Source organism: Polistes fuscatus, unplaced genomic scaffold (assembly GCF_010416935.1).
Source record: "Polistes fuscatus isolate 324 unplaced genomic scaffold, CU_Pfus_HIC Scaffold14, whole genome shotgun sequence".
Taxonomy (NCBI): Eukaryota; Metazoa; Arthropoda; class Insecta; order Hymenoptera; family Vespidae; genus Polistes; species Polistes fuscatus.
In genome coordinates this window covers 1,821,929-1,847,382 of record NW_025113042.1, presented here as the reverse complement: position 1 = coordinate 1,847,382, position 25,454 = coordinate 1,821,929, and the positions used below count along the sequence as shown (strand labels likewise).

The 25,454-nt window shown below is 28.2% G+C and overlaps 4 protein-coding genes across 14 annotated transcripts; 3 read left to right on the top strand and 1 right to left on the bottom strand.

Annotated features, from left to right (window-relative positions):
• Positions 1-538: 538 nt before the first annotated feature.
• On the bottom strand, positions 539-6,101 carry LOC122514355 (protein O-mannosyl-transferase Tmtc3-like). Of its 3 annotated transcripts, none has more exons than XM_043631124.1 (13): positions 5,641-6,101; positions 5,097-5,462; positions 4,145-4,281; positions 3,961-4,042; positions 3,595-3,888; positions 3,355-3,527; positions 3,003-3,258; positions 2,752-2,900; positions 2,365-2,677; positions 1,996-2,286; positions 1,723-1,905; positions 1,347-1,631; positions 539-1,256 (listed from the first exon to the last, which is right to left on the bottom strand). In XM_043631124.1, exons 2-13 carry the CDS (start codon positions 5,286-5,288, stop codon positions 579-581), a joined length of 3,033 nt encoding a protein of 1,010 aa, XP_043487059.1. In that variant the 5' UTR covers positions 5,289-5,462; positions 5,641-6,101; the 3' UTR covers positions 539-578. The 3 variants fall into 3 exon arrangements, with proteins under 3 accessions (XP_043487059.1, XP_043487060.1, XP_043487061.1); XM_043631125.1 differs by having other exon boundaries at positions 5,656-6,101; XM_043631126.1 differs by having other exon boundaries at positions 3,595-3,710; positions 3,789-3,888; positions 5,097-6,099.
• Positions 6,102-6,710: 609 nt separating this feature from the next.
• LOC122514356 (ras-related protein Ral-a) lies at positions 6,711-12,564 on the top strand. 7 transcript variants are annotated; one of them, XM_043631129.1, is made up of 7 exons: positions 6,728-6,770; positions 6,874-6,969; positions 7,450-7,597; positions 7,762-7,970; positions 8,180-8,354; positions 10,172-10,288; positions 11,590-11,699. In XM_043631129.1, exons 3-6 carry the CDS (start codon positions 7,493-7,495, stop codon positions 10,286-10,288), a joined length of 606 nt encoding a protein of 201 aa, XP_043487064.1. In that variant the 5' UTR covers positions 6,728-6,770; positions 6,874-6,969; positions 7,450-7,492; the 3' UTR covers positions 11,590-11,699. The 7 variants fall into 7 exon arrangements, 6 of the variants coding, with proteins under 6 accessions (XP_043487067.1, XP_043487062.1, XP_043487068.1 ...); XM_043631130.1 differs by having other exon boundaries at positions 6,768-6,782; XM_043631132.1 differs by lacking the exon at positions 11,590-11,699 and adding an exon at positions 10,364-10,465 and having other exon boundaries at positions 6,711-6,969.
• Positions 12,565-14,470: 1,906 nt separating this feature from the next.
• On the top strand, positions 14,471-22,008 carry LOC122514352 (stromal interaction molecule homolog). 3 transcript variants are annotated; one of them, XM_043631121.1, is made up of 12 exons: positions 14,471-14,535; positions 14,900-15,177; positions 15,937-16,076; positions 16,183-16,302; positions 16,400-16,512; positions 19,390-19,505; positions 19,589-19,770; positions 19,835-19,978; positions 20,060-20,227; positions 20,305-20,569; positions 20,660-20,734; positions 21,272-22,008. In XM_043631121.1, exons 2-12 carry the CDS (start codon positions 14,970-14,972, stop codon positions 21,721-21,723), a joined length of 1,983 nt encoding a protein of 660 aa, XP_043487056.1. In that variant the 5' UTR covers positions 14,471-14,535; positions 14,900-14,969; the 3' UTR covers positions 21,724-22,008. The 3 variants fall into 3 exon arrangements, with proteins under 3 accessions (XP_043487056.1, XP_043487055.1, XP_043487057.1); XM_043631120.1 differs by having other exon boundaries at positions 14,511-14,579; XM_043631122.1 differs by lacking the exon at positions 14,471-14,535 and having other exon boundaries at positions 14,807-15,177; positions 19,589-19,758.
• A 1,301-nt stretch (positions 22,009-23,309) lies between these two features.
• On the top strand, positions 23,310-24,336 carry LOC122514353 (gem-associated protein 6-like). The gene is made up of 2 exons (XM_043631123.1): positions 23,310-23,787; positions 23,975-24,336. The coding sequence occupies exons 1-2, from the start codon at positions 23,621-23,623 to the stop codon at positions 24,315-24,317; spliced, it is 510 nt and encodes a 169-aa protein (XP_043487058.1). The 5' UTR covers positions 23,310-23,620; the 3' UTR covers positions 24,318-24,336.
• The last annotated feature ends 1,118 nt before the right edge of the window (positions 24,337-25,454 follow it).

Genomic DNA, 25,454 nt, shown 5'->3' with positions numbered 1-25,454 from the left:
ACATGCGTAATACTTAATACACACATATTGATCATCTAGACAAGTTTATTAATAACAAGTATTTTAAATGAGGATATATATATACCTTAGAAACTTATTCGTTTGAATATACCGACGTACATGACTCATATAGTTCCTACTGATTCATCTTGTTTTATTCTTAATTCGAGTACATTGCCAATATTAGCACTGTTTAGAAAAATGTCAGCTGGAAGGAGGATAAGGATTAAGGTGCATCGTATCTGAATTATATTGATTCTATCCTTATTTTTATTTCTTGGTTGTATTCTAATAGCATTCTTAAAATTCTAATTATAATTATTTTGTAGGATAAATGTACTACAATAAATATATTATAGAATACTACCAAGAAAGTGAATATAAAAAAGAAAATGTGATGAAATAAGTAAACGTCACCTTTTTTTTTAAATATATTTTATAAAACATCCTATTTATACAGCATATAAAACAATACTCTGTATTTATTTTATATTCACATGTTAGCTCTATATGGCTATACCATCATAATCCTTCTCCATGTGTATTATATCTGTATAGTCGGCGGGTTAACATTTATACTATGACAGCGTACTGTTTTCCGTTTGTTGTAAGGTACCTGTATGCTTGGTGCCAGAGAGCAATGATGCATTCAGGTTGAATTGATTAGCATTCATTATTTCAAGTTTCGGAGCAATATCCAATTCCGTGACGTCTCTGCTTATGATCTGATTGAACACCTCGTTTGTAGTAGGTTCTATAATATTAGTTGATTCTACTACCTTTTGTTGTTGTTGTTTACTATCTTTATTCCTTGCGTTTTCCGAAATGCCATTCAATACTTGAACAGATTTAGTCGGATCATCGAGATTTACAATATGATTTTTCAAAGGATCAGTATTGCTTGGTTTATTTCCTATATGATTGTGAACTATTGCATGATTGGCAAAAATAGTATCTGTTTTTCCCAAGAACTGGTTGTTTGATAAATCATTATTGTAACTTCTGTCTTGACCGTTACTAGTCCAGAATGAATCGTCGAATATTTCAGTATCCCGTTGCTCGCGTGGCAAACGATTAATGCGAGCTTTTACAATAGCAAGATGTCTGTGCACATATTCTTGATGAGGAGCCAATCTTGCGGCACGTTCCAAACATTGTGCCGCTAATCCCAATTTACCACGTTCTACCATTACTACACACAAATTATGTAATCCTTGAATATTCGTTGGATCCATTTTTAATATTCTATGATAACACTAAAAAAAAGCATATTTATAATGATATGCTGTTAATAATGATCGATTCAATAATAAATGTATTATAGATAAAATGAATTGTTTTATTACATTTTCAGCAGCATCCAAGTCTTTGATGTTATTGATATAAATATCTCCTAATAAAATTAGGCCTTTAACGTGATCCGGATGGAACCTAACTAATTGGTTTAAAAACGGTACTGCTTCGAGTGGACGTTGCTCGTCTGCTAATAATAAAGCCAAATTGAAAAGAGCCGATCGAAAATCTTCTTTCAAAGCTACAGCATTTCGAAACCAACGTTCGGCACTGCCACTGTCGTGATCGTCCATGGCTAACATTCCAAGATTAAAATGAACACGCTCATTGTTCGAATCCTAAATAAAAATTCGATACGATATAATATTTTGTATCTCTTTATAAAAGTTTCTGAAATAATAAATAATAATATTTTTATTACGAACTTACTTTTCTCAGTAATTTTAAAAGTCTTTCTCGTGCTACTTTGCGTAATTCAGCACGTCCTAATTCATGAAGTAATATTGCTGAATGTAATAATGCTTGCTCATGCTCTGGATCAAATTCGAGAGCTTTGTCGAGATAGGCTAAAGCTTGCGACGCTTTTCCTTGCTCCAAGAAGACAACTCCAAGCTAAAAATGAAAATAAATCATGATAAAACTATAAGTATACATAGAATAAAATATATCTGGTCCATATTGTGAAAAGTTGATAGTATTTACGTTATAGTAAATATCCGGGTTATTACTGTCGTAAAATAATGCTCGTTCATAGACCTCCTGAGCTTCTTTTGTACGATTAAGTTTAATTAAAACATCGCCACGATTAATATAGGCTTGAGTATAATCAGCACGCATGCTGATAGCTTGACGATATAATAAATCAGCCTCTTCTAATCTCGTAGCATTTTTGGCTATCAAATTAGCCAGATTGACAAAGACATTTAAATGATTAGGTGCTATACGTGCTTGATAAGATTCACCTGGCTTTGCTTTCGGTAATAATGATTTTGCCTAAGGAATACATTTAAAAATAATTAATAAATCATTTCAAAATATAAGAGAAATGATATAATGCAAATGGATTATTACCTTCAAGTAAGCATCTTCTGCTTCCTTAAACATTTTAAGATGCTTATATGTGCGACCGACATTAATATGAGCACCGATATCGTCACCTTGAACTTGTACAGCCATATTAAAGAAATTAAGAGCTTCTGTAAATCGACCTTGATCTTCCAATGCATGACCCACATTATTAAATAACTTAGCATTCCGATCATTAACTTTTAAACCAGACATGAATATAGAATATTCATCCAACCAATCGTAATTCCTCATAAATGTTTTTGTTGAATGAGCGGCCAAAAGTGTTATTAATAGAAATAATGTCAGTTTTTTAAATCTAAAAAACGACATATAGATATTAAAAATTATTTATAACAAATTTAATGAATTTTTATAAAGAGAGAATATTACTTTCTCATAGATAAAATACTCCATCCGTATCCAATGAGCATACAAAAACCCATCGAAGGAGCATACAAAACTCTTTCAGCAATGACAAATCCAACAGGGAAGAAAAGATTTGACGCAGGTAAAAATGGTAAAATCATCATTGCTAAACTCTGAAAATATAGAATTATCAAATAAACTAGCGTGAAATGTGTGTGTGTGTGTGTGTGCTTATAACCAAAATGTTTATTATTTTTCATGATTCTAATTGTTACCATTATAAGAATAACAGATGTCTGTCTATTTCGCGTTAAAGTGGCTGTCGCCAATAATCCTAAGATGGTACCATGCGTGGCTATAGTTGCGAGATTACGAATATCCGTAAAGCTTTCTACCAATGGTATCGTTCCCATTGTCCAATCACAACATAAATCACTTGGAAGAAAAAGTAATCTTAAATTAACTGCTGCGAGATAATTGTACGTAAGTTGCCTTGTAGGTGTTGTGGCAACCGATGCTGGATTGTCAAATCTACAAAATTTATAGAACATATTTTGCAATATTGAAATAATGATCAATATCGTGTTTATCAATAATACATTAATTGATGTAGATACTTGAGCTTACCTGGTAAAAACAGGTAATTTAGAACCCATTACGTGTAACCGTAAAATCAATAAGCTAAATGTAACAGCAGTGAGAGCTGTTAAACGCTTTGTACCTTCGCTGGACCATGTTGGCGATAGTTTTTTACCATCGAATGCATATTTTATTGCTAAACAAATATCCGATGCCTTAACCTGATAATAAAGTAATTAATGAATCCATCCATTTCAGCAAAGTAACTACAAATGTATTCTACTTTACCTTTTGTACAACAAAAATTTCATATAAGACACACACAGCTGTGGCTGTTATTCCTTGTTCTTTACATAACATAGCAGTAAATACAAAAAACATAGATAATATCAGTGATTTCCATCCTGCAAAAATCAAATCGTTGAAGTATAATATTCTACACATATAATTACCCTGTCTCGTATTAAACATATTTTGTTTACCTGTAGATTTTTTACTTTTGCAACACTTAGTATATGTGATTAAAGCTGCCAGATAAAATAGTGAAGACAGAGTTTCAGCTCTTCCAACCACTCCTGTAACCTGATGAAAACAATAAGTAGATTAAATCTTTATCATTTGAATAAAATATCTAATATTTGACATATAACTTACAGCTTCTGTATGTATTGGATGTACAGCGAACAGTAAGGAAGATACAAGACTTCCCAAGTCGGATAAAAACATCAAACAGATTCTGCGAATGAAAATTAATGTCATATTAAAACAATATTGCAATAAATAATTTTTAAATACACAATATATCCTTAAAGTATATCGAATAAAATTATAAACAAACCTGAAGTATAATAGACACACTCCAACATGTAGAATGACATTAAGCAAGTGATATCCCATAGGATCAAGCTGGTGAATCAGGTAATTCCACCGGAATGTGAGAACGCAAAGTGGTCTGTATGACTTGTGTGATTGTTCCTAAAAATAAATATACTATTAAATAAATCAAAAATATATATTCATGATATATAGGGTATCCTGTAACCGATGATACAAGCCAGCAGAGAATAATTCTACATGAAAAACTTAGTCAAAATTTAAAATAAAATATGTTCATACAAAGTTTTGTTTTTAAGAAAAATCAATTTGAAAATATCTCGAGTATATGTGCACTTGATATAGCTTGCAACCCTACAAATTAAAAGTCTTGTTCAATAAGCATAAAAGTAGAACCGATACAAGAAATATCATCGTACTGACAATATTTGTAAACATATTAAAAGAAGCACAAAAATGCTCTCAGGAATATTCAAAAGTAAAATAGTAAAATTTGTCAAGCTAAAACTGAATCAAACGCATGCACCAATTACAAGACACCCTGTATATTCATAAACAAAACAATAACCATTGTTTTGAATTCTTTCTTGTTTTGAATACTTCCTAAAAAAGAAATTAAACGAATACATAGTTTATACAACAATAAACATAAAAATGTTATAATTCATATGGAACATGGGTCATAGTTATGATTTTTAAATTTCATACGTGACATATTTTGTGTGGTATGAAAAAATAATCTAAAATAAAAGGAATTAAGAAAATCATTCAGAAAAGTTGCTTTCCAAATTACACATTTGGATTGCAATGAAATGAACGGACGCTTGCGGATCAATACAGAGAACACACGCACGCACACACACACAGAAAAGAGAGAGTGAGAGAGAGAGAGAGAGAGACGCCGAGGGGGGGCAGGTGCGCGTCCATTGAATGATCTTTCACTGGTGGTATCTCACCTTGTGCATGGGGGTTCCCCAGAAATCGTTGTAAAATACATTCTTCAGGGGTGTATGCGGCCTTAAATCTCGATTATCCTTGATCGCCGAAATATCGTCAAAGACGAAATCGCAACTTAGACTATTTAGATAAACGGCAAACGCAGTAAAGGCTATGATTGCCGCAAGTGCTCCCCGCGCAGGCACTCCCATCACAACTAACACATTAATCAGCCGTCCGGTTTCATGCGAATTAATCAAGGAATAATACTTTAGTTTAGTATTAGTATTATTATTATTATTATTATTGTTATTATTATTATTATTATTATTTTATTTTTCTTCTTCTAGTTTCTATACGATGTTCACCTCTTCTTATTATGTCTCCTTAAATATATATATACACACATATGTATGAATATATATCAATGTATGTGTGTATGTATGTGTATGATCGTGTATGTGTATGTATGCATTATATATGTATATATATATTTATGAGAGGAGATTCAAAAGATGATTTGTATGTTAAACCGGAGAAAACCCGGCTAAATGTCATATCTACCAACGCCATTCGTACAAAATCGTAGCTTTCATATCGCTAATACTCTTCCAAGTTATTTGATATATTTAAACACCGCCATATCTCACGCAGATCGAAATAAAGAAATATTAACGCGAACATTATTGTGTCAATTGTTGAGAAAAACTTCCCGTTCTCTTGTTCTTTTTCTTCTTGTTCTCGTTCTCCGTTCTTTACCCGTTACTTGTCAACTCCTTTTCTATTTTTTTTTCTAATTATTATTATTATTGTTATTATTATTATTATTATTAATCGACGACTTTTCTTTCCCTATTTTTGTACGATACAAAAAGCTATTGAAACGAACGAGCAAAAATCAATCGCAGAAAGGTTCGGTACGATCGAACCGTCCTCGCGTCACGGAACAACAATTGAAGAACCCAGAGGCGACACGCGAGGTCGCTCCAAATATCACGAAACAAGTTGCGCGCAAGCGTTCATTTTCTATCATACATTACGATTATATTTAATAGATATTTTTTTTCATTCAAACGTTTTCTATAAGCATCGATAAATTGTACTAATTCATTTACTCTTATATATTACATTCCTTAATTATTTTTTGTATTCAACGAAAAAATCATTTAACCCTTTCAAATCGCACGAAGTTTGCACTAAATCGAGTTTTCATTATCGACCGATTATCGATATTGATTCGTTTTTTAATTCTTTCGTAATTTAAAAGAATGTTTTATGTTAATGTGTACTATCTTTTAGAATTTAATTTAAATGTAATATTAATTGTTATTTCTTTCGAAAGTATTACTAGTAATTGAGATTTCCAATATCAATTTGAATCGATATCAATGTCCCGCCTATTTCGTAGTTGACGCGTTCAGTATAGATGGCACTAGCGTCGATTGTTTAAAGTGCCATCTATTATGGTAACACGTCGTATGCATAATCGAAATAAAATACGCGTCCGCTACGAATTCTGACGGATATTTCCCTAAGTATTTGATCATTTTCTTTCAAAACAATATTATTGTTTACGATGTCGTTTATAATAGTATAATGTTTACCGAAAAAAATTGAATGTTCAATCAGAAGGAATCGTTAATAATGATAATCTAGATTTAAGATAACTTTTTTTCACTGTGAGAACTTATTACGTATGTATATATGTATGTAAAACAATAACTGTTGCATTCAGTCAGTGAATATACAGTTATGTGACTACTTCGTGGACGATAATGCAAGATTTTTCTCTGACAGTTAACAGTGTAACGTATCACATAAGCTAGTAAATTATCGACTGACAAGTTAAATCAGATAATAAGTTGATATTCTTAAGGTCCAATTGATCTAAAGGTAATTAGTTTTTTTTATTAAATATTTTAATAATAAATGTAATGTTCAAAAGTTAGGTTACTCAACCGGTATTTGATAGGAAATAAAAAAAGAAAATGAAAGGAAAAAAAAGTGAAAAATATAGAAAGAGAAAGAAAGAAAGAATAAGCGTATATAAAAACATACTTCCTGTTCCTTTCAACCTACGATCATAGAGAGTAGTGTGGCACCGCCTTTCGTTGCTGGCGTTTCACTTTTGGCTTGTAGCGTAAATTTCGATTTATTCAAACGTGAATCATCCATGGTTACATTTAGATTCATTGATTTACAATTATATTTAATTGGTTATATATCATAATATGATATTATTAAGAAATATTTAGATAAGTTATTGAATGTAAGTAGAATATGTTTGAATTTTTAATTACTAATAAGATTAGCTTTAAGATTATTTATTCCTCAATAATATACGTCGATTAAATATCAATGTTCTTTTTTTAGATACACTTTAATTTATAAATAATTAAAGATTAAATCATCAACGATGTCAAAAAAGCCTGGAGCTACTCAAGCTATGCATAAAGTTATTATGGTTGGAAGCGGAGGCGTTGGAAAATCTGCTCTAACTTTACAATTTATGTATGACGAGGTATACCAACAAATTTATATTAATTTAATACTCTGTAAACTATTTTGTAGAGATACGCTTAAACCTAGATTTATAAATATCGCTTTCCTCAAATATAAACAAATTGATTTGGTAGTAATTGGTTGTTGGTAGTAATTGACAACGATATTAAATATTGAAATTAGTTTGTTGAAGATTATGAACCTACAAAGGCAGATTCCTATAGAAAAAAGGTTGTATTAGATGGAGAAGAAGTACAAATAGATATCTTAGATACCGCAGGACAAGAAGATTATGCAGCTATTCGAGATAATTATTTTCGCAGCGGAGAAGGATTTCTCTGTGTATTTTCTATAACAGAAGATGACAGTTTTCAAGCTACACAGGAGTTTAGGTAGAAAATGAATAATTTAATTAAGGTTTTTCCTACGTCTCAGCATAAATGATACGAATCTAAAGATATTTATGTACGTTTGTTACGTCCCTGTTTATATTTCAATGATAATATGTTTATAAGAATGCTATCAAATTTTATGAATAACGATTAAATGTTTAGTATTAGCTGGTATAAAATTTGATAGATAAACTTTTCTTGTTTCATAGAGAACAGATTCTCAGAGTAAAAAATGACGAGAACATTCCATTTTTATTAGTGGGAAATAAAAGTGACCTGCAAGAGAAAAGGAAAGTCAGTTTAGCAGAGGCACAAGACCGATCACAACAGTGGGGCGTACCTTATGTAGAAACAAGTGCAAAAACGAAGGAAAATGTTGATAAGGTAAGAATTTATGATCCTTATATTTCTAATTAATAATTAAGGATACGAGGAAAATGCAGTTTAAAATTCAACTGCGATATGATGATAATAAAAAAAAGAAAAAAAACAGAAACTATTATTTATGATGTCTGAATATTTTAATAATCAGAGATAAATTACAATGATTATAGATTTTATTTTTGATAGAATAATTGTATAACTTTTAATGCATAAATTATAGTGCTGTTCATTAATTCTGCTCGCTCTACTGCCCTCTGTAAACTTTCTTTTTTTTTGTATTTAATACATTTCTTGGATATTTGAGAACATAATTCTTTTGTTTTTGTGCCTTCAATTTCCAGAAACATTTAATTGACCATAAAATAAGTTTATGACCTAATTAATCATAAGGAAATTGGAAGGGAATATATTAATAAGTTTGCTATTACTTTAGAAACTTTACTTTTGCTGCTAATACGAAATACAAAAGAACGCTACTCATGAATCTTCGTGATGTATCCAAGAGAAAAATAATATTAAAGTACAGTAGTAAAACAGGTTAAAGGGCGTGTGCATTGATGATGGACAACACTGTAAAGTGTTAATGGAATGTTGTTTTGTTTGCTATACTATGGTGTTAATCATATTATACATTAATTCCATTTAATGCTCGTAGTTTAATTTAATAATTCATGGAAACAAAAATTTCATTCGCAGAATTTAAATTAATTTGTACAAATTATAATATATATTTGTGATAGATATACTTTATGTCTCATTTCATATATCATATTTTATTATATTGTATACCATTGGTATTTGCTACATTCTTACTATACAATAACGTACGTCACAGCGGTAAAATCATATATTACGGACAACTAATATTTTTCCTAGTAGCATATATTTACTATTGTATGTATGGTGTGTTTTTGTAGTATGCAACATATGCCGACTAAATCCAGAATTATAATAGAATCTTAATCTTCCTAAAGAATCCGGAGTAAATTCCTGAGCTAATCGCTGGAAAATGTCTGTTAATAACTAAAGATGTTGGTTAAGTGAAATAACAAGTTAAAAATGCATCGCATCGTTAATTTACCTTATTAATCTTTTTTTTTATTGCTTCTACACTTTATTTTTTTATTTTACTTTTTGTATAAGATATGCAAAGAACAAATTACATTTAACTATATAGCACTCTCTTACTAAACTACTTCCAATTAATAACCAAGACATATATATATATATAGATTATTTCATGTAACGTACAATGACATACAAATATTTCATCTTTGATAACACTTGTCATTGCTATCTTTATATCATCAGAGGAATGGCATGTAGCCCATGATTCATCGTTTCCCATTATTAGATTAGGTGATATATATGCTCGTCGAATCATCGCGTTTAATAGAAAAATAGCAAAGATATGATAAGCCTGACACCTTCAATATTTACGATTAATACAATTAAAAATACATACTAATACAATATTATGAAAAATACATTATTATATATGGTCTATTTAATTTAATTTAATTTATTTTTTTTTCAATCTTATATATTATTAAAAGCATGTAAGCACACTGCTTGAAATTTGATATTTCTATTATCACGTATATTTGTGAACGTATTGTGAATGTATTTATTATTATTATTTGTTTGTGTAAGTGCTTATTTGTGATAAAACAAAACATAGTAGTATTTTTAATAGAATCTTTAATATATCATACTTATACGCACTAAAGTAATTTCTATCATATATCTCCTATAGTTCAAACATAATAATCGAATTAACGTTAAAGCTTTGAGACAGCATCATTGCATATTTGCAGGTGTTTTTCGACTTGATGCGTGAAATAAGGTCACGCAAGATCGAAGACAAGTCGGCGAGTAATGGTCGTGAAAAGGATCGTGCCAAGCGGAAGAAAAAGAAGTGCATTATTCTATAGGTTTGCTATTTCTTTTCACAGCGCTTTCTTTTTAAGTTTGAAAAAAAATTCTAATCAGAATGAACAAAATTATAGATAATTTATATAAAAGATATTTATAAACGTGCCCTCATGCACGATTTATCTCGGAAGGAAAAGAGATACATCAAGGATGATAATTAAAAATGATATTTTAAATATGTTATTATTATTATGTACGTTAATATTAACTTTGGTTTTTTCTTATATGTTATGTTTGTAAATTAATTATCCCTCAAAAAAAAAAAATAACTGTTAAAAACTTGATTACATATATAAGTAAAAATAAAATGATAAATTAGATAATTTCTCATGATGTATCTGTATGGCAGAGAATAATGTAAAAGAAAGATAAAAAAAAAAGAATTTTTTTGTTAGACGTGTGTAATTTTTGAATAATATATTATGCCGCCATTTCTTTTCAAATGATATATGGAAAATATGATATAAAAAAATATAATCACGTTGATGTCATGCAAGGCCTTTAATTATTAGATCAAGTAGAATGTGTGCACTTTGCTTTTATAAGTTTTATTATAATATAAATTGACATAAAACGCGATGACATGCTATTGCACTAACCCTGTAGTTCTATGTTTTGTTTCACGAGGCATAGATTTGATGTGCTTGAAAAAATATTTAAGTATACTTGCAATATAATGTAGAACATACATTAAGTTTTTACTCTAACTATAATTATATATACATATATATTTATTTTTTATTTTTTATTTCAAGCAATTTAGTCGATTCAAAAATTTATATTTTAATTTCACAATATATATTTTTCTGCGAATTGACATTGTTTTACTAGTTGTTCGATATTTTAATACCCTCTGTTGAATTGATTATGGCTTTTATGCTTTCCAATTTCTGTCACATTTTTTATTGCATGAAACAAATCCATGTATTATATCTTTATTTATTTAAATAAACAATTTTTCGCCGATGATTAAGAAACTGTTGATAATTCAATATTTCCTTGATAGATATTTTTCATCAAATTTTAATTACGAATAATTTTATTTAGCGAGCAAGAAAAAATTCCTATTTTTTTTTTTATAGAACAATAATAGAATTGAAAATAATTCTATCGTATAAAAATAATAAGAGATATAAGAATATACAAAGTTACCAAAATATAATAATATATAATATATGTACATATATATTCTAATATTTTCCGCTAAAATTCTAATAATTTCGATTTTTCAGTATTAATATATATGTAATCTACGAAGAATGATCTAATGAAATATGAATATTATTTTCGTTTATTACAGGTATTTTTTGATTTAATGCGGGCAATAGCTGCTCGTAAAGCGCAAGAAAATCAAGTGGACGGAGATGAACGTAAGAAAAAGACAAAATGCTGCATCTTGCTCTAACAAAATAATAATAAATTAAACAAAAGAAAACAAAAAAACGAAACGAAAAGAAAAGAAAAGAAAAGAAATGAAAAGTATGTAGCTTATATGTAAGAAGACATCTAACGCCCAATTTCTGAAACATGCATAAAAGAACTGTATTTATACACATTTTGTGACACTTTACATAGTTAATGTGACAATTTATAATTTTTATTATAATCTTTATCACCTATTAAAACGTTAAGAAACTACTGAATGTGTATTGAAGCTTTAGCAAAACGTAGATAGGCTTATAATTATATACTCTAATACTGAAGAGTGTTACAACAACTTGTCCTTATCGAGAGACATAGTTCCTATCTTGAGAAGTTTGCAATACAATTAAATAGATCGTAGAATTTGTTCGGCTAGAAGACACTAATGAGTAGTTTTCTATGGGGCGTGAGAAAAAAAGATAAATGAGGAAGTAAAAGTAATATTCGACAGTATGTACACATTTGCGAATAAACATTTTTTATAATTGCAAGCATATCTCGTAACATATTAACACAATTAATGCTTAGCAAAATTTTACATCTTCTTATTCTAAGAATATTAAGAATTAAATTAATTACTTCTTTCTTTTTTCTGTTTATTTTTTAAATGTATTATTATTGCTATTATAAAAGAGAAATTTGATATCTATGAAATACAGAAGATTTCGTTTCCTGTAATGTATAATTACGTATACAATTATAATGCTATTATTATCATTACTTCATTGCAACACGTTTTTTTGTTATGATATAAAACAGCTTCATTGCATTTATATATTATGTCATCGTAAGATAATAAAAATATCGCTCTCATTTTGAGATAAAAGGTCCAAATTTTGGTCTTAAGTGAAAATAAAAGCAAGGAAGTGCACACGTATTATGAATGGTGGTGTTCCTTATATTAAGGGGGTTGCTATGTAACGTAATTCATACAACGAATGATCACAAAATTTTTGGCACAATTAATTACAACATTACTCATAAGTTAAGAAAAATTTCTTTTTGCTGGGTGATTTATTATTATTACGATCAAGTGTGTTTTATCTCATAAGTGTTAAAATTGAAGTTAACTTTATGCTTATTATTTATGACCAATAAAATTTTTAATTGATAATTATTTATCGACTGATCGTTTGATGTAATTATCTTATTTAACACGTTCATCGCCACGAAACCCAAATTTGGGTGGCAACTATGCTTTAGTAGGGGCCCTGTTACTCAAAATTCGAGTGACACTTCTTCATCCAGTTTAAATAAGTTTTCTTAAGTAATTAACAAATATAAGTACAATTATAAGTAAAATAATATTGTTAAAAAAGAAATATTAAAACAAGATGAATTGAACCAAACAGATTGTTGACGTTCTATATAATATACAAAATGACGTTCTAAAATAAGATAAAACTGCAAAGAATTAAAGAGATTGCTTCTAAGTCAATTCTAGTTTGGCTGGAAAAACAAACGATATGAGTATAAATGAATGATTCGTTTTACGAATCATTGCTGATGTGGTAGATGAGCTATGCTGCAGCATAAATCTTGGGCCCCAGATAAAACATATTCGATTTACATGTGGTGATGAACGTGTTAATTATACATATACATATATATATATATATATATATAAATATAAATATTTATGTAAAAGAACTGAATTCATCTAAACAATTAATATATAATATTAATTAATATTCTTATAATATAATAAGTAATGTGCTTTATATATACAAATATAAATAATATTTAAATGGTAAGCACAGGATATATAAGACTAATGCGCATTACTTAAGATACCATAAAGGAAATCAAAAGGCAGATGAGCATTCAATTAATATGACTTACTTTATTGCACCAAATGACCTTTGCTATAGAGTAACTCGAGAAAGTATGCGAACGAGTTATTAATTCATATATAAGATAATGTTTTTTTAATATTTATAACTTTATTAGATTAAATATATATTCAAATTACAAAATGTACATACTCACTTAATTAATTAATTTTTCCTTTTTATACCTAAAACGCTCATGTAATATAATTATTTAAAAAAATTTTTAATTTTAAATGTGTACTTTAAAAAAAAGTCTATTTCAAACTATAGTAATATTTGTTTTTATTATATTGCATTACTGACTAGTGTAGTAGTTTCAAAACATGATCAAACGCGTTCAAATAAAATGCTGGCGCATACGACTTATAAATAAATTATAATAATAGAAGTAGACAAAAAAAATATAAAATATATATATCTATATAAGTATTTCATTGAGATGAGTAATATATTACATCGTTCTCGTGATGTAAATATAATATACATAGTAAATTAATGATGCACTTTATTTCGCGCGCATCTTCTTTCGTGGTAACAATTATTGAAAAGAGGGCGCTGTTAAACACTGCAACTTATTAAAAGTATTTTTTAATGTGAATAGTTTTCTAGTATTAAAATCACATTATACTTATCTAAAATGGTTAATTTAATTGAGTGTAAATGTAGAGAATATAAAACAAAAAAAATGATCGTTATTTATCAATTAATTTAGATAAACGTTTAGTCAGAGCTGGGTCTTGTCATTTGAACCATAATTGTTTGTATTCAAACTGAAACTAACTTAAAATATATCTTTACATTTCATAAGGAACAATCGGTATTACAATACTGGCAATTACTAAAGTAGCAAGTGTTGGGATTAACTGAAGTAGCCATATGTGCTACCAATCCGCAAGTTCAAAATTGTATCTTGGTATAGTAGTGGTGATGAGTGAAGGAACGTATGTGCAATAGCCTTGAGAAAGAGTATTTTATTCAGGGACACGCAAGCAGTATATACTTAATTATTAATCTAATATTAATATTATATATACGGGTACTTAATTGAGAAATGATTTTTAAATATATACAAATATCTATTGGTATTTATTACACACTTGTGATGAAGTTAGTTTAATAACGTATAATCGATTACACTTGTGGCAACGTATTCAACAAACCATCACTATTCACCATCACCATCATCATATTCATATAAATCATCATCATCATCATCATCATCATCATCATCTGTTACGAACGATGCCAACATCCCGGTTGTGATAATTGTAATTTTGAGCACATTCACGACAACAGCGCGTCGGAATTAGACGGTAGACGGGAGATTAATAAAGTTTTGATATTTATATACAAAAGGTAGATAGATAAAGCTTGTTGGTGTGAGATAGAGATATTTCATAATAATATTAAGCGAAGTTAACCTAAAATGCGAGGAGTCGTGGACGCTGATGTTATTGTACTGATTAGTGTTCAATTATTGTATTGGTGGTGTGATATTGTATCGGCAAGTGGCGGAGCTTTAGATTCAAGTACGCACATTCAAACTGGGGCTTCCAGTAGCTCCCACTCAAAAACACCAACCTTTACCACAACTCTTAACGATGGTTTGGCACAATTGGTACTTCACGAGTCGAGTAAGTTTCTTCTTACTTGTTTTACTATCAAACATTGTCATTTACTTTTTAACATTTCCTCTTACACCAATACCAATGTTAGACATTCTCCTTGATACATACCACTACATGTTTAAATTATTAGTTAGTATCCTGTAAGACATTTATTTTCAAATTTATGTAAATTATATGATCTATAAAACATGGAATTTTTTACATACGTAATGAGAGAATATATGTGTGCATATATGTTAGTTGTATTTTAGATTAGGCATTCTCCCAATTATTCATGTTTAAATATATGTACTTAATGATTCAGTAACAGCTAAATCGTCTGCAAAACTGAGAAATTCGAGAGAAACAACTCTAAGAATAATAATATGATGCATATATGTCTATCAGATTTTATTCTATTGTACTTTAAATTTTTTATTATATTTTTTATTTATATTGAGATTAATTTGTTAAGAAATCTATATATATATTGAAAAATATTCATAAGTGCAATATTCATAAGAATAATTGAATATTTCTTATTTTTTGTTTTACTATTATTTACTATTTATGTCATTGATGCACATCATTAAGTACGTAGAATCATAATATCTTGATGACCTTGTCACATCGTAATTGACTTAGCGGCTACATAATATTAACTAGCATTTTTGTGCTGTGAATACATTCATTTTCTTATCCAACTGCTAATGTTACATGCTTCTTTAAATTTCATCTTTTTAAAATTAGCAAATAAATAACAGGATTATTTTTCATTTCTTACAGATACTGATACTTGCAATGATGATCTTACTTGTTTGAGAATGAGTACTCAAGATCGACAGGGTTTAGAAGCAATTAAATTATTACATAGTCAGTTAGACGACGATGCTAATGGAAACATAGATCTTTCAGAATCAAATGATGTAAGATAACATTATTCTATTTATACATATTTTGTATACATAATTTTTAATAATATACATAATTATAAAGTATGTTTGTAAATATGTTTTTATTTCCAACTAACAGTTTTTAAGAGAAGAATTACAATACGAAGCTGGTTATGAAAGAAGACAGAGAGCTTTTCATCGTAATGATGATATGCATATCAGTGTACATGAACTTTGGGAGTTATGGGTAAAATCGGAGGTACAACACGCTAATTAATTTGTTTTATATTTTTCTGTGACAAATATTTATATTATATTTGTAATAATAACGTTTATAATAAAAACTTTGTAATTAGGTTTATAATTGGACCACAGAACAAACAATAGAATGGTTGACCACAATTGTTGAGCTTCCTCAGTATGTACCAACATTTATACAACATCGTGTGACTGGTGCTACACTGCCAAGGTAGTATAATTACGTACAAAAGCATTAAACATGTTTACAAATTCTATATTTCATAATAAACTTTACTGCTTATCATTTTGTTAATAAGATTGATTATTCTCATCTTTCCAAATGTTCTCTTCGTTGGACAGAGTTATCAAAACTTAGGCATGAAGCGAATGTTTTAATATCACGGTAGTTTCTTCATATTTTTTATATCATTCTATTATAATCAATCATATTTTAATTATTATTTTAACTCATGGCTTTTCTTCCTTTTAATTAGCCTTATATATTTCGTTTCGTTATTTAATACGATTAAAGATTGCAATTATATTAAGAAATAATGTATTAAGTAATTCCTATTTGAAAGATACATTTGAAGACTTTGAAATCTAATTTATAAATATTTATATGTATTAGATTTATACAAAAAATTTAAATCAATGAATATTACAAAGATATCAATCGAAATAATATTCATAACAATATTTATTATTTGATCATAGATGTGTAAGATAATGCATTATAGTTTCATATTATACTTTCCCTTTTTTTAGGATTTAAACAAATTTTTAACCAGAAACGTTCAACTGGCGTTTGTCGTACCTTTTCTTCCATCTACTTAGCCATAGAATAGTAGCGGATAAATAAGCTGCTCTTCTTTGGAATATATGGCTATAATGAATGAAAAAAAAAAAAAGAAATAATTTTTCTATTTTCAATCTTTCCTTTAAAAACTTGTATATGTGATACTGTTACATAATATATGCAAAATATTCGGTTAAACTTTGAGTAATCTGCAATTTTTAAAAAGCATTGTTTATGTATAGGTAAAAAAACTATAAATCATACAGAGCGACTGGTAGTTAAATTTACAAAATAAATTACTGTTATTTAATATAAATACTCTAAATAATTGAAAGAGAAAAAGAGTAAAAACAACATCATTGCATTCTTTGTGACACGTTCTTTCTTTTTTGTCTTTTTTAAATATCTTTTATTAATTTTATCAGTAATAATATCATGTGCTTATAGCATTGGATTCATGATTAGTACTATAGTTACGAAGCAAAACTTAGCCGTATAACAGAAAAAGTAGGAGAGGTGAGTAAAGGATATAGAAAGCAAGAAACAATTTATTTGCACTCGCACTCCTTTGTGTTTAAATGAATGTTATTTATAAAAAATGGTACATGTATTTTCAATGAAATAGTTCCTTTCTTAATTATTATAGTAAAGAAAGGAAGTCTCTCAAAACAATTCATCGATACTTCTTTTGCCGATGTTCTTTTAACACAACATATTTCCTAGACACAGTCTTTTGATGTTTTTAGACGCATTCCTGAGACACACTCTCAGTCTTGCTTATAATATCTAAAAGGATACATGGCTGTACCACGGAATACTAATGGATCTGGCAAAGAGGCAAATTTATATGATCGGGTGTTCTCTGCATCACAATATGAAGAAAATTGAGAAAATGGGAAAATACAGTGACTTCCTCTATGGGTTGTGCCATTTGTAATCGGGGTATGTAACGAAGTTAATTATAGCGACGAATCTATAATTCAATGAAAACGACAAAATATATCTGAAGAGATATATCGTGCAAACGATGTTTTTTAAAATATTTTTCTTGTATATCAAATTAGGATAATATGATAAAGTTTATATTTAAGTATACTATGCATACAGATATATACATGCATAAGAAAATGAGGAATATTTTGTAGTAGAAAAAGAAAATATCGTAGGATCAATAAAATGAAGTTGTACTCTCTCTGCACCGTATTAGAAATTATTAGGCAAATATTAAAAGAAATATTTTTGTAAAATAAGAGTTTCTAAATTAAATATACTCATTTAAAAATCAAGAAATTTGATGTACCAAAAATGATGAATATATATATATATACAACCGAATGATAAATATATGTAACAGTATCATCATTTAATTGATATTATAAGATAGCGATTTGCCACTGTTCCATCGAGAGAGGGACGACAAAGGGTATTGGAAGGAAAGATATGCGAACTTCTTCAATTAATGTAATAACAAGTATCTAAAGAATAACCGTTTGAGTCCCAATCAGCGTGATTGTGCTGTTCAAATTTCTTGTCAAAAAATGCCACATAATTGAAACGCAATGTGAAATTGATACATTGTTGCCTTGCATGGCATTTGTTGACACGATTTTTCTAAATATCTTTGAGACTCAAATGGATAATAAAGCAACAAATATTCGTAATCGTTAGTTGACAAATATTTGTTGCATAAGTTAAATAGATTTGATAATTATATCGAATAAAGGACAATGGTAAGAATAGTATCAGTGTGTAGGAAGTAGAGATATATATATTTAAATATTCTTATCTTGTTTCGTGTCTTTAATTAGGTGGTAGAACCTATGATTTATAAAAGATAATCTTTTTTTGTAGTATTAGATTTTATTTTAAGTATTACGCATGATTCCATTTATTACAGATTTCAAAGTCTTACACAATTTTAGAATTATTTTTAAGTTCAAAATATAATTTATTATATTTTCATCAGGAAGTTATTTGATATTTTTATCTATTCTCCTGTACTTTTAATTTGTAGAAATATATGTTATCGTTAGATTTAGCCTTTTATTTTATATCCGTAGAAGTTAATGAAATTTATAAGACTATATATACATAATATTTATGTTTTCCTTAAAAAGATAGATAAATTAGTATACGCTTTATTGTTTCATTATATATCACATTACTAATAATAATTCATTTTAGTATGTCATTGATTTTACTTACATATTTTGTAATCTCATAACAACAATGAAATTAATATAATTGCATGTGTATCATTGATATTATTGTAGACATTATATATATTTCCTTTTTTGATATCATTAGATTGGCCGTCAACAATGGGCACTACCTTAGTAATTTTTTGGGAATTAAAGATCCCATACACAAGCAAAAAATTGCTGTTAAAGCAATGGATGTTGTACTTTTTGGTCCTCCCAAAGGTAATATTATTATTAAATAGTTAGATATATATTAAAATAAATATTAATTATATTTTATTTCTTCCCGATAATGACGTCAACAGATACCGGACATGGCATCAAAGATTTAATACTGGTTATATTATTATTTGGAGCACTAATTGGATGTTGGTATGTATATCAACAAAAAAAAAGTTCACAGAAACACTTGCACAGAATGATGAAAGATATGGAAAGTTTACATAAAGCGGAACTTGCATTGGAAAATTTACAAGTAAACTTTAATGTAATTACAATAATATATTTATATTCTAACAATTATTTTTCTAATATTATCGTAACATTTGTAGAAAGAATTAGAACGAGCAAAAATGGAACAGGAATCTGCAGCTACTGAAAAAATGAATTTAGAAAAACGTTTACAAGATGGAAGTCTAGGATTACATACTTCGTATTCGGATGTTGAAGTATCGCAATTAAAAGCAGAAATAGAAGTTAATATAATAATAAATTTTAATCTATGATATGTTAATATTATATTTTCAATTATTTTATATCGTAATGTCAATTTGCAGATGTTGAAATTAGAATTGCAAAGAGCAGAAGGTGAACTTGAAGATAGATGTTGGTCACCACCTGCTGGGCTTCAACATTGGCTACAATTGACTCACGAAATTGAAAATAAAGCATATATGAAGAAAAAAATATCGGCGGAGAAACAATTGCAACAAGCGCGGGAAGCAGTAAGTCGTTTATTAAATGTCTTCCTCAAGTCAATTATACATAGATAATATATATTATATTTATTGTATAATATTAGTGCGAAAAATTACGAAAAAAACGATCGAGTTTAGTTGGAGCATTTGTTTCCACTCATGGGAAGTCCATAGACGAAGTTGATAAAAGTATAGTTGAAGCAAGGACAGCATTAAACGAAGTTACTGTTGAATTGCAAGAACGTGTTCATCGTTGGAAACAAATTGAACTTTTGTGTGGCTTCAACATAGTTAATAACAATGGTTTGAATTATTTAGAAAATATGTTGTACAGAGGAGCATCCAATGGTCGAGGTTTTGGATTAAGAGGTATTTAATGGACAACATATGTTATACGCATATTTTTTATCTAAAAATTGTTATTCTTATTTTATATTAATTATTACTTATTATTTATAGGTCGACTCAGTAGTCAAGATGATTTAGATGACGAGACAAGTTCAATATATACAACATCAACCCCTGGTGCTGCAGGTAAGATAGACTCGGAGATGCATGAAAACTTAGACTGATTAATTTTGATGCAACATGCAGATACTTACGTATATATATTGCGTATTGTAGAAATCATATTTTAATCATTTTGGAGAATATAAATACTGTTAGTATTGAAGTTATTCAAGTTATCTAAATGTTTACTCTCCTACCATTTATCACATTATCTGTTTAATTCTTGTACTATACATTTGATTTATTAATGTATAGATATATATATATAAATATAAATATAAATATAAATATATATACATATATATAAATATAAATATATATTTATATAAACATAAAATGTATATAATATATATATACACTATTTTTATAAAATACAATTACTGTATGGATAAATTAAATGGATTGTTGATATATATAATACCTCTTTACTATAAAATAGATTACTAAAATTGACGATATTAAAGAACTTGCATTATTTACAGTTTCCTTTTGTTTTGACATTGTATTATTTTTATTAATTAGATTTTAATGAGTTATGCCATATGGCATTATTATTCACAGGTATGTTGGAGAACATGAACTGGAAGGAATCATCTATACCACCTGACTCGTCTAGCGGTGAAACAGGTAAGGATACTCCGCCCGAAGTCGTTCATTTTACGGTTGGTGACAGCAATGAAGACAGTACTATGGTACCATCGATTAAAGAGAAGACCGGTATGACTCGATCATATAGTCAAGAAACCAACATGGCCATAGTTGACGATAAAACAACTTCATCATTCCTATCAAAGACTTCATATTCGGAAAACTCATTAGATATGTCTGAAAAATCAGGCTATCGTGCTCTCTTAGCGAAAAGGCCACTCAAAGAACTACCCACTGTGATGTCGATGGACGATGAAACGCTATCGACAGATTCCAATTCAACCGCTGACAATGAAGAAGTAAAACGCCGACGCAGGAAACTTCATTTTCCAGCATTCAGGAAGAATAAAACTAAAATTACGTGATGTTCAATAGTCCCAGAATCAAATATGTTAAAAATTCATTCAAGACATATCCCAGACATGCACTTACAAATTATAATTAGGTAATATATAGTGTATGTGCCTATCTTAGGTATAGTTTCGCGTGCGGTGTATGTAGTGGCCTTACCGGCAGGGTGTCCATGATGTTCGAACTCCTTCAGTGAGCGGGGCCTTTTTTTTTTAAATAAGCGTACGTGATATGGTCTGTATATCATAATTGAAAACAAACAAAAATATGATAAATATATTTACGGAGAGTCGAACATACTACTGTCAACTTAACAATGTTTCTATCAATGCATTGCCAATTGAATTTTTCCAATAGACCAAAAAGCGAAGCAGCCCGATTGGCAGCCCTTTTTATCTGCTTGATTATTCCATTCGAAAGTGTGCATAGTTGTGATTAGCAGAGATGGAGTGCAGCCAAGATGTGTAAGGTGCGATTATCTCCTTGGCCTATTATTGTCTACTAGGCATTTGTTAATCTCATTTTGTCACATTATTAAGTAATTCGGATAATCCATAAGTATGGATTTATTTCTTTCCATAAAAAATGAATCCATTTCAAGTGGTCAGAATACACGTAACATTACTATACGATCACCCTATATTGCGTTATTATTTAAATATCCAGTATTATTACTTAAAACGTTTGGTATTCCTTTTACCCCATTTACTAAACGTTTTTTGTACCTATACCATTATTTCACATACAAAGTATTTAATATCTGATCAAAATAGATTTTTACATAAAAAGATATTATGATTCAGAATGACAATGTATGTATAGTTTTTGAAAAAGAAGTTTTTTTCCAGTAAATTTTAATTATAAAATGTTTATGAGATGATGAAAATAATAGTTATAGTATTAGTAATAATAATAATAATAATAATACAAGATATTTAAATAATTATAAATAGGGTATTTCTTTTTACAATGATACTATTGTTCCTAACGTGATCTATTGTATTCTTTCTCTCTTTCTTTCTCACTCTCTCTTTCTCTATCTCATGTACAAGTACTTTTTATACAATAATTTTAGAAATGATTAAGTATCAGTTAGAATACAGGTGTTTAAAATTAAGGAAAAAAAACATGAACGAGTATTTTTGTTCAGATATGAATATTAAACGAAATTTCTCTTCCATGAGATAATTTGATTTTAACTTGAAAACATTACTTAGATGAAAATATTTGAGGTGTAACATTCTAATTCCGTTTAACAGCTATAATGTATTTAATGTTATGTGTTACCCTGTTTACTCTTAACTTCGTGTTATATTTCCCCGTTTTAAAATAAATTATTAGTAATAGCAATCAAAATCTATAAAGATTACTTATTAGGTCAAACCCACTTTCATATGATGATCAATATATAACAAATGGAAATATAATAGAATATCAATAATATGTAGAGTAAACAGAATGAAAATAATTACTAAAATCGAATAACATTCTATAGGAGATAAATTATTCATTATACAATTCATCATTTTTACATAATTAACAAATTCATTTACTTAATAATGCAATTGCAGTAATCAGTACTTTTAAAAAAATATTAGCATCATCTCTGTCGTTTGAATTTCGCGCTTTTATAAATGTCAATGTAGGTGACAGCAGCGTCGACTGCATCAGTCGCCATCTATTCAATTTTTTGAATTTTTCGCATCCTAATTAAAATCGACGTAAGTTTTATTTTGAGGTATATATACATGTAGTTGTTCGATAAATTAATTATTAAATATTTAGTATAAAAATATAATAATTTCTAAGTAATAATTCATATTTTAATTAAAAGTGAATGAAAAGGGTTAATTTAACAGAAATTATAAGTTAAACAGTGTAGAAGAGAGGTTAGCTATTGTAATTACAATCATGGTTGACGCGTATTCCACAGAAACAGATTTAACCAAATTTTCTCATAATATATACAAAAATAATCCTTTACTATTTAAAAGTTATGTAGGAAGAGAAGTCAAAATTACTGCTGACAATAGCCTATATACTGGTATTGTATATACTGTAGATCCAGTTTCAGAAAGGTAAAACGATTAATATATTTTTCACTTTTCAGCGTGTTTATATTTACTTTTTTAATGAAACTTTATGTAGCAATAGTAGCAGTAGTAGTAGTGGTTGTTGTTTCTGCTACTGTTTAATCATAATACATTTTTAATTGTACTAAATAGTAACCAATTAAATCTTTTCATTATAAACATTCTTTTGTAGCGTAGTACTTTTACAAACTAAAGAAGACAATCATCATAATTTAGAAATAGTATTTGGACATGCGATAAAGAATATTGAAATAACTACACAAGCGGAAACATCTTTACCCGAGTTATTCCAATTGCCAACCAATCGGTTGTCGTTGCCGGATATTAAGAAAAGAAAAAATATCGTTAAAGAATATTTATTAAAATCTAGATTTCCAGTTATAGATACTGATGATATTTTATATATCGAAGACAGTGTTTCCATAAAACCACCATATGATGCAGAGCATTGCGTATCCACTAATGTTATTGTATTAAATAGAATACAAGATATTCTTCGCAGTATTAAGGAATAAAATATTATTTGCGTGTGTGTATATGGTGAATTTTCTATAAATGTATAACAATATTAAAATTTTTATTTGTTAGCTTTGATATACTTCATTTATTTAGAAAAATAAATTTGCAGTTTATATATATAAAAAAGGAAAACAAAGAAAAACATATTTATATATCTGCAGGTAATCTTTAAAAATGATATTGGCTTATTTATATATATATATATATATAGATTTGTATAATAAATTAGAAGAATCAAAATAATCTATGTCATTATGGCAATATTATAATAATAAAAGGTACACTACAAAATCACAATATTCAAGATTCCTGTATAATAGAACATATACAGAGGATGATTGGTTAATGAATAGTTTGGGCAATGAACAAATCGGATAACAAACTTGTGCTCGGATAACGAACATCTTGTAGAACAAATGCAAAAAGAAGAAACAATGCATGTAAGATTTGTAGAACTGTATTTTGCTGCCAAACAAATTGTCTTTGAACAAATTATATTCATTGACCGATCACCCACTATAATCCACTAACAAATATCAGTAAAGATAATAAATGAATTACATAGTCTTTTTTGAGGTTCCAGTTAATGAATATATTCTTTGGAAAAAACAATATATTATTGATATGAATCATTCTAATTTTTCTTCTTTTTAATCTAATAAATTTCGAATCAAATATTCCTTTATCAATTTCACTTGTCAAAAAATTGATGTATTAAAATACTAATGTTTTAGATACAAAGATTTAAAATCTAATGTATAAGAAGTTTTATATCAAGCCGTATTATAAAATATTCAAGTATACAAAAAAAAGTTCTTAATGACATTTATACAAAATTTGATATCTTCTGTAAATATAATACACATTAAAAAAGAAAATGATTAAGAAAATTCTATTAGAAGTATAAATCGTTATTAAATATAATTTTGTAGTTTGTAAATAATATTTTTCAATCTATTTCGTAAATTAAATTGAAAATTTTTGTGCATTTTTTTTTAAAATCATTAACTACACATATATAACAGGGCTTTTTAAAGTGTAGTTAACGACCCCGTACGGGGTTGCAGCAATTGAGCAAAAGTAAAAAATTGTTGAATACGTAACGACTGAAAATTAATTTAAAACCAGTTTGA

Coding starts and splice junctions, on each gene's coding strand:
- LOC122514355 (XM_043631124.1), bottom strand. CDS start 5,288: ATGGGAGTGCCTGCGCGGGGAGCACTTGCGGCAATCATAGCCTTTACT. Junction 4,043..4,144: donor GTGTGTCTATTATACTTCAG/GTTTGTTTATAA, acceptor TTTCATTCGCAG/AATCTGTTTGATGTTTTTAT. Junction 3,259..3,354: donor AAATTACCTGTTTTTACCAG/GTAAGCTCAAGT, acceptor TAAATTTTGTAG/ATTTGACAATCCAGCATCGG.
- LOC122514356 (XM_043631127.1), top strand. CDS start 7,493: ATGTCAAAAAAGCCTGGAGCTACTCAAGCTATGCATAAAGTTATTATG. Junction 7,971..8,179: donor CAAGCTACACAGGAGTTTAG/GTAGAAAATGAA, acceptor CTTGTTTCATAG/AGAACAGATTCTCAGAGTAA. Junction 8,355..10,171: donor CGAAGGAAAATGTTGATAAG/GTAAGAATTTAT, acceptor GCATATTTGCAG/GTGTTTTTCGACTTGATGCG.
- LOC122514352 (XM_043631121.1), top strand. CDS start 14,970: ATGCGAGGAGTCGTGGACGCTGATGTTATTGTACTGATTAGTGTTCAA. Junction 19,771..19,834: donor ATTTACAAGTAAACTTTAAT/GTAATTACAATA, acceptor TAACATTTGTAG/AAAGAATTAGAACGAGCAAA. Junction 20,735..21,271: donor ATCAACCCCTGGTGCTGCAG/GTAAGATAGACT, acceptor TATTATTCACAG/GTATGTTGGAGAACATGAAC.
- LOC122514353 (XM_043631123.1), top strand. CDS start 23,621: ATGGTTGACGCGTATTCCACAGAAACAGATTTAACCAAATTTTCTCAT. Junction 23,788..23,974: donor GTAGATCCAGTTTCAGAAAG/GTAAAACGATTA, acceptor ATTCTTTTGTAG/CGTAGTACTTTTACAAACTA.